This window comes from Adiantum capillus-veneris, chromosome 3 (genome assembly GCF_014529385.1).
Source record: "Adiantum capillus-veneris isolate H3 chromosome 3, ASM1452938v2, whole genome shotgun sequence".
Taxonomy (NCBI): domain Eukaryota; kingdom Viridiplantae; phylum Streptophyta; class Polypodiopsida; order Polypodiales; family Pteridaceae; genus Adiantum; species Adiantum capillus-veneris.
Window position 1 is genome coordinate 77,314,469 of NC_140933.1, and position 8,647 is coordinate 77,323,115.

The 8,647-nt window shown below is 43.2% G+C and overlaps 1 protein-coding gene across 1 annotated transcript; it reads right to left on the reverse strand.

Moving 5' to 3' along the window:
- Positions 1-2,282: 2,282 nt before the first annotated feature.
- Positions 2,283-6,410, reverse strand: LOC147461144 (pentatricopeptide repeat-containing protein At1g15510, chloroplastic-like). Its single transcript, XM_086508764.1, has one exon. The coding sequence runs from the start codon at positions 5,886-5,888 to the stop codon at positions 3,717-3,719; it is 2,172 nt and encodes a 723-aa protein (XP_086364890.1). The 5' UTR covers positions 5,889-6,410; the 3' UTR covers positions 2,283-3,716.
- Between the last annotated feature and the right edge of the window lie 2,237 nt (positions 6,411-8,647).

Genomic DNA, 8,647 nt, shown 5'->3' on the forward strand with positions numbered 1-8,647 from the left:
TTCTCCTTGGATGTACTTTCCCCTATTATTAGCTTTCCCCCCCTCCCTTAGCAACGACGGCGTCGTCGTTGCTAGGGAGCGTAAAAACCATAAATTGATGATGTGGCAACCCGGCTGTGGAGCGGTGCAAAATTTTCCGAAGCTTGGGCCGAAAAGGTGCGCCTTGAGAAGCTCTTCAACTTTCGTTGCATGGTCGAAGCCAACCGAGCTCCATAGAGCCCTACGCGAGCTCTTCCACCTCCTCTTGCACTGCTCGCAGCTCTGCTCACGCCATCCCTCTCTTTTTTCTTCCCCTTCACACTCCTTGGGTGGCCACATATACCATATTTGGTTTACATGCCGACCAAAACAATGCCAAGCACGACCAAGTTTCTGCCATTGCTGGGCATTTCCCGCAATCAATGCACTCTAGGAGACAACATTCTTGACCGCAAGCTCATCAAGAACTTGGTTCTCTTCGACAAGTACACCACACTGGACATACATACTGAGTGACGCATAGTCTAAATATGTGTTATTTTCAAATAACCCACTATCGCGAATATAGCATATATCGTGTTTCCTTGGTACAAATTCTTGTTCTTAGCACAGTCTTTAAGTGATCTCACAAGAGAAACACCCGAGTGAGTTTCCTGGCACAATATATTTCTCGAGTGTCCATTACTTCTTATATACGTTCAATCAAAACATTATCAAATGTATACATCTCGACCTCGATAGTGTCGAGCATCGATCCATCAGCATACCCCTCTTTCAATGCACTCCAAGAGATGACATTCTGGACAAGATGCTCCTCGAGCACTTACTGGTCTATTAATTGCATTGTACTCCAGATCCTGGTTGAACCTCAAAAATTCCCAGATGGCACACCAACCAAGCCATCCAAACTGGTATGGAACTGGCCCGATGAAATTTAATATGGCGATATCTTGGTAACCGTAACTCCGATTGGTGATCTAAAAAGACCGACACGCTCCACAAAGTGAGCACTTTAGCCCCATGCATTCACTTCATTTCTGTTCTCTCAGTTGTAGTTGCTCAATCGAGTACGGGTCTGCATCAACTCAAACTTCAAACTGACATAACTTCCTCACCATAGCTCCAATTGACGAGCCGTAAAGACAGGCAAGTAGAGCACTTCAAGCACCGCAGTTCTAGATCATAAACTCCCATCTGTGCTCACTTCAAGCATACTCCTTTTTTAGCATCATTAAGGCATCTGTTGGCCCTTTAAAGCCGCATCTAACAAGCCTTGATCACTGCTCAATAAATGTGTGGGATTCAAAGAAGCTTAGCTTGCATTTCTTTGCTCTTTTTTCCATCATGGAAGTGGAGCGGCACGACACCGTGTGATCCTTTATTTTGCCCCTGTGATCTACATGCCAAGACCCATGTGAAGAGAACATCTCTCAGCTCTCTCTGAATGGCGTATCCTCGAATGTGCTAAATGCTAAGAAGCCCAATGTCTCTCTTTCCCTCTTCTCCCTGGATTGGAATCATTTTTCTCATTCTCAAAGCATAGTTCTCCATCAAATTCTTACTCGGATTCCTCAACTACTATGCTAATGTGATCCTAGTCATCAAACAAACGTTGTAGTCGTTCTCCTTCCTCGTGTCAAACGACGTGGCAGCATTACAAACAATTGAATGTCTCCGAATTCTAAAGTAGGAGACTAGTTCCTATCAGACATCAGATCGGATGGAATGAATGAAATCAGACTAGATAGAAAAGTAAGACAGACAACTGAACTGAACTAAACTGAAAAAATAGAATCAAATGATGAGAACTTGAGATAAAAATTCGATGTTCATATTAATGAGTTCAGAAGTACAATTGATGTTACACTGAGTGCTGAATTACAAAACAGTACAAGAGTTCCAACGACGACTCTTGTGATACAATTAAGCTTAGTGAAAGACCTACAAGTCAGATCCTCAAAATGAAAGTAGCGGGTCCTATTTATAAGCGCCCACACTAGGTTCTAACCAGTTGTCTACCTGTAGAGTAGAGTTCTGACTGTAGAGTTACCGACTAGTAATTACTGGTACTACTAGTAACTCTGCTATGTAGACGCCACTCCAAGGGTAGGTTCCCACCATCTACAGCCTTTTAGGTACGTTGAGAAAACCATCACCATGATTCTTTATGTATAACAATTGTTATACATAATTCTCACAAGGAAAAGGGCACCTACACTCACAAGGTGCATTGGTCGATTCATTGTTCTAAGGTGGACTATCCAAGAGGATTGAAATCACTCCACAGTTTCAGGATATGTACAAGAGGCCATGGTCATCCACCTCCTTCATATTGGAGCAATCACTTCCTATTTCCCACTCCATCTCACCATCGCTCATTCTGTACAACCTACAGCCACCAAGTTATACCTTGGCATTGCCCTTTTAGCTATATTGAGAAAAAGATAATGTCCATGGTTCTCTTTAAAAGTTGTATTGTGTCAATTTGCACCCTCCTACAACCTTTGCTTCATAACAAAACAGCCTGAAAACCAGGAGGATAGAGTCTGTGTCTTTCAAAAGCCAGCAAGCGTCTTTCAAAAGACAGCATCCAGGCTTCTGCCATAGGAAGGTGGCCAAACATGGTACTTATGATAGATTAAGCATATTCAACAGTTCCTACTGCAAGGGCTGCTAAAGGTCTTTCCAAGTAAGTGGTTCCTACCTGCATATGCACACCATCTGAATGTGTTTCTGCTTTAAGAGTTGACTTTAAATAATAGCTTAGCATATTGTTTTGAGAAAAAAATTGGTTGTCAGGGTGACTATCTACATGAAGCTTTCTCACACATCAACAAAGATGGCTCTCATACTATGATGCGGTCTGATGAAGTTGTTACTGCACTCAACAAGAAATTGCCTGTGCAAATCTTGTGATTTGAATGAAATCCATGAAATATGCCGGCGGTCTTAATCTTTTCCTGTTAAATCTGCTACTTATGCTACATAGACTTCAGAACAAAAAGCTTTTGTAGACATAGGATCAGCCTAGAGCTTCAAAAGACCTGGAAGTACCCAGCCAGCTCCGATCCATGGTTCCCACTGAGTTCTTACACATAGCCCCCCAAGGATAGGTCTTCATGTCCAACAAGCTGGACTATGCATCTCTCCTGACCCGGCCATACTCAACATGAATGAATGTCCCCGACAGCTCAGGTCTCTCAGTGTCAATCCTTGATGCCACAGTGATTCCATCCCAATATTCTCCAATGGAAACATGCTGCATTGACCCCACAAAATGGCTCTTCTCAATTGAAACAAGACACAAAGCCAGTCTTATTGTTAGATTTTCCATTACAGATGCTGCATTGACCCTATAGAATGGCTCTTCTTGATTGAAATAGAAGAGTATTCTCAATTTAATGCAAGCCCCTTTATGATGCCAGAGGTCTGGATTCTGTCTCATGGTAAAGATGAGAGGCTTGCGTGTGAGAAGCCAAGTTTGACGACTAAAGAATGTAATAATATTCTGACAAGTAGCATCACCTTTTAATGAAAAGGGTCCCTGGCCTGTGCAAAAGGTGTACCTCAGTTCAGGTTACCTAATGGATACATACACCTTACACACATGTTACTTGTTTAACCAACGATAATCCACTTCAACCAGGAAATTGAGCGCCGTGACACTTTCCATCATCAAGCTGATGTGATCAATCATTGAGCTCACAAGCACTCTAAATCTAAATCTTCAAAAACATCTACACACCTCCACAGCCAACATTGCAAATAATATTAGACATCAAGATAAATGCCGCACCATCCTGAATTTGAGAGACCATAGCCGCACGAAAAGCTGTTCTGCCTATATCCAATTCATTATGGGTCCTGCTCGTACCTAGCAAGCATACCCAGAAGCCAAGATCTGGCCGTATATTCATCCCCTGTAAGATGTTCTCCAATCTTTCAAAATCACCAGCACGTCCAAGAAGATCTACCATGCTGCAAAAATGTTGAAGACCTGGTGCTATCCCACAGTCAGTCGTCATGTGATGGAAGTATTCAACACCCCGGATAACAAGGCCTTTATGGCTACAAGCAGACAGCAGCGAAGCAAATGTGATCGCATCTGGCTTCATATCAGCCTGTACCATTCGATCAAAAGTGTCAAAGCAAGCTGTGCTGTTGCCGACTCCTGCATAGCCCGTTATACATGCAGTCCACGACACAGCATCGCTATTTTCCAAGCTATTGAAGACTGCTTGAGCATCTGCCATGCTTGCACAGCTCCCATATGCATGAATAAGAGTGTTGGTCAAAGAAGAATTTTGGTCCATTCCTGCAGAAACAATGATGAAATGAAGCTCTCTGCACAATTCCAGGCTTCCAATTTCACTGCAAGCTTGTAAAGTGCACAATAATGTAACATCACTGAGTGGCATAGACTGTGCTTTTATCCTTTCAAACAGAGAAAAAGCTTTTTCTTCTTGACCATGTTCTGCATATGCTGAAAGCATGGCATTCCATGCCATGATATCACGCTGGTACAATTCATTAAACACCTTTTCTGCCTCTGAAAGGGACCCATGTTTACCATACATGGTTATAAGGACAGTGCCAATTACAACATTGGAAGAAAAACCTTTCGAACGCACATCCATATGTATGGCCCGAACTATATCCATGGCTGGAACGCCAGCATCACTGACAGATTGTTCTCTTGCAAGAATGCAGCAAGCTTGAAGCACAATCACAAATGTCTGCTCATCTGGGCGAACACCTGCTTTTACCATCTGCTCATAGAACTGCAAAGATTTCTTTGCTTGATTATTTTGTACATAAGCGGAAAACATGACCGTCCATATTGCACTATTTCTTTCAGGTGAATTCAGAAATACATTCTCAGCCTCTGCCAGGGTCCCAAACTTTTCATACAAGCTTACCAATATTGTACTTACATAAAGGTCCAAAGATAAGCTCTTCTTTCTAGCATCCGCATGTAATGCTCGAGTAATTTCTAGGGTGATAGTCTTCACACTCTGCTCTTCCATGTCTCCGAGAGTTTCGCAAGCTTGAAGAGCAGCTACAAATGTCTGCATGTCCAACCTGACACCTTCCTGTCGCATCTGACGGTAGAGAAGCAAAGCCTTTTCTCCCTGGCCGTGTTGCACATATGCTGAAAGCATAGCTGACCAGCACACAACATCTCGAGAGTGAAGGCCACAGAATGTATTTTCAGCTTCAATTACTGACCCACAATTAGCATACATGGTAATGAGGCTGGCACCCACAAAGAGGTCCATGTGGTAGCCTTTGCTCCGTGCTTCGTCATGTAGCTTTCTGCCTTGTCCGAGATCAAGAATGTTTCCACACGCTCTAAAAAGGCTCACAAAAGTAAAATCATCTGGTTCAACACCATCTTCCCGCATCCTATGATACAGGCGAAGTGCTTCCTCGCTGTGACCACAGTCCACAAATGCGGTGATGATGGCAGTCCAAGAGTAGACAGTTCGCAAAGACAATCCATGATGAATGAGGCATGCATCTCTCAGACCACCGCACTTGGCAAGAGTGACCACCAGATAGTCACCAAGAGAACCTTCGAGGCAAACATGATGCTCGTCGAGATGGGAACGGACCTGCTTTGCATGCAGAAGAGACTTCTTTCGATTGCAGGCTTTGAGAAGGGCCATGTATGTACTGCGGGACACAGAAGATGATGATGGATCGTAGAGTGAGAGGGCATGGACGGCTTGATCAAGAAGGCCATGGTTGCAGAGGGAAACAACTGGACTTTTGGAGGGTTCAGCCAGAATGGGCCTAGGCTTGGGCGAGTGCCTCTGGAGGTTTTTCTCCTTTTCATGCGTGTGCAGCTCATCTTGCTTTGGTTGTATTGTAGCAGCAGCAGCATCCAGCAAATTAAGTGCTACCATGGCATCTTTGTGCACCGCATGTTCTCTCTCTCACAGTGAGCCGCTCTCCCGACTCGACCAGACTCGACCTGACTGAAGTGCCAGAGTGCCATTGAATTGGAGTTGCCAAGTAAGAGCGCATTCGCACGTCGATGGGCACTGGGCAGGGTTTAAGCTAACGTACTCAGATTTGGCGCCTTGCTGTATACTGTTAAGGAGCCTGCTTCTGTTAGCAAATGCTGCCTGTGAGTCTCAACTCTTCCGAAATCGGCAAAGTTGGAAAATGCCTCTTCTGCTGAATAAGGCTGGGATCAAACGAGGCAGAGGCAGAGGTAAGGAAAGGGGCGTGTTGCCTTGGTGGCGCTCTCTCACTGGGCAAAAAGGAGGCTACAAACTTTCGGACCCACCTCAAGATGAACGAGCCCGACCCCCCCGCCCCCCGCCCCCCAAAAATGCAGAGCTCCATCTGCTTTTGCAGTGCAAAATGTAGATCTCTGAGGTTGAACCTCAATTGGCGGCTCTCATGTTTGCTACGAATCAGTAGAGTTTCCTACCTCCGCCTCTTGTGAACAGTGAGGCTGCAAACAGCCTTCGAGGCTCTTATTACCGTCTTAACTTTAAACACAAATGCTCAGGCTAACATAGAGTTGTTCTTAACTTAAGAGATTGGCATGATGGCATCACTAAAACGCTCATATAGCATGATGGTGAGCAACAACAAGAGAGAGGGAGAGAGTGACATTTCCACAGAGATTCAAGCTTTCCATGCCTTGTAAATAGCCAAAAGGGTCAAATGGGCCCCTTAAATTTGCTTTGTTTTTGTAAGCCTGTGTCTCTTTCTCCCGAGGCCTATAGAAAACGTTTCGTGCAGATAACATGGCAATGAGGATGAAAATATCATTATTGTAGCCAAGCTCCATGCTAGCAAACAGCATTTTTTACAAAGGAGGTTCCAAAGGAAACTCAACCATCTTCATTCCCAACTTTGTCCAAAGCTTTTCCTCATCAAGGGCTCCTAAACTACAGAATTGTTCCATGGCCCGTTATTAGAGCTTGTGGAGACGGTAGATCATTAAAATCAAAGGCTAATAAATCACTAATGCTATAGCATTCAACTCCGAAGTTGTATTTACAACAAGCAGAGAGCACAACGGCCATGAAAAACATATGCAAAAGTATGTGCAAAATAGCAAATTGAAGCATGTATATTTGAGAGGCACAAGGAAGAGATGCAGAGAGGGAAAGAGAACACGTATGTGCACCTCTTATAGGTGAGTGCTACACATGCACGGGAGAGTAAAGGGAAGAGAGGAGATGATCAACACCTAATGGGGCAAAGACTACTCCTCCTCCACAAGAGTCCCTCGACGAACCCATGTTAGCCTATTTATGAATTCCAAAAATGTTCAAACGAGAGAGAGAGAGAGAGAGAGAGAGAGAGAGAGAGTTTATCCATGAGCATCTGACATCTAATAGGTTAAGGTGGATGGGTTAATGTGCCATTAAATGGCATAAGCATAATTAGAATAGAGTTAACTTAAGGCTTGATATTGGGCATATTAGGTTAAGGTGGATGGGTTAATGTGCCATTGATAGCATAAGCATAATTAGAATAGAGTTAACTTAGGGTTTGATATTGGGCACACATTACAATAGAGTATAGTTGCAAAATGATAGACTTAGTTTTTTTATTGAGCATAATGTGCCTCTATATAGGCATATACAAAGAGGAAGCCTTTTGACACATGAAGCATATATGTGGCTTCTTATGCACAAACACAAGTGGCTATGCTTTACACATGGATTGTAAGAGGTTCTTCACATGGGTTATTGGCACATCGCTTTTCTAGGTGGAAGAGGTTGTTCACACAAGAGATGGAACAAAAGCATGCATCCCAACAATCCTCCCCTATGTGGGTTTTATTGCACTACTCACACACACTCCTCCCCTCAAAACACACACAAGGTAGGCACACAAGGTGATAGTAGGGTATGGAACACAAAGTATTCCCCCAGTCACAAGGTGGGATTCACAAATCCTCCCATACACACAAAAAACAGGGAAGTACATTTGAGTGCACATCACATTTGTTTGTTGGTTGTTGGAGGATTTTCTCCCCCACGTACTGCAAAACTTGTTGTAATTTTTGTTGTCCTTGACATATCTTGATGTTGTTGTTGTCGATGGTTTGATCCGATGCAGAATGTGAAAATGCAAAGAAAGACACAATGCACACATATGTACAATGGAGGGAAAAACCACGTGGAAAAAAACCCTCAAATTATTTATGCTATGCAAAATGACTTTTAAATTATTTTGAATATGTTGGAGAATGTCTTCCAACTACTATCCCTTCGTTATATTTTCCTTTGAGCATTTCTTCGAGAGGAATCCAAGTGATCTTGGATACCTCATATGCAAGCAAAGCTTTGGCAAGATCATTTTCTGTTGCTTCTTCTTTGGGCTCAAAACCAGGTGGATACTTCAGTCTTTCTCCAAAGCCAAGATCGGCTCTTCCAAAGTTCGTTCAATACTCCTCTATCTCAAACTTGATCAGTGTTTGATCAGCTCTTCCTCAATGGATTCGTCTTCTCATTTCCTCGCAAGACTTCGTTCACAAATTTGACCAAGATTAGCAATTTTGGATTCAATGCTTGTTGATAAGTGTAATCTGATGGAGAATTTGCTGATTAAACTCCGCTTAGTGTTGATTGAGACTCAAATTTTCCAATCCAATCCTTTCCAAGTTGATACTAGTCTTCAAGAACTTTGATCACAT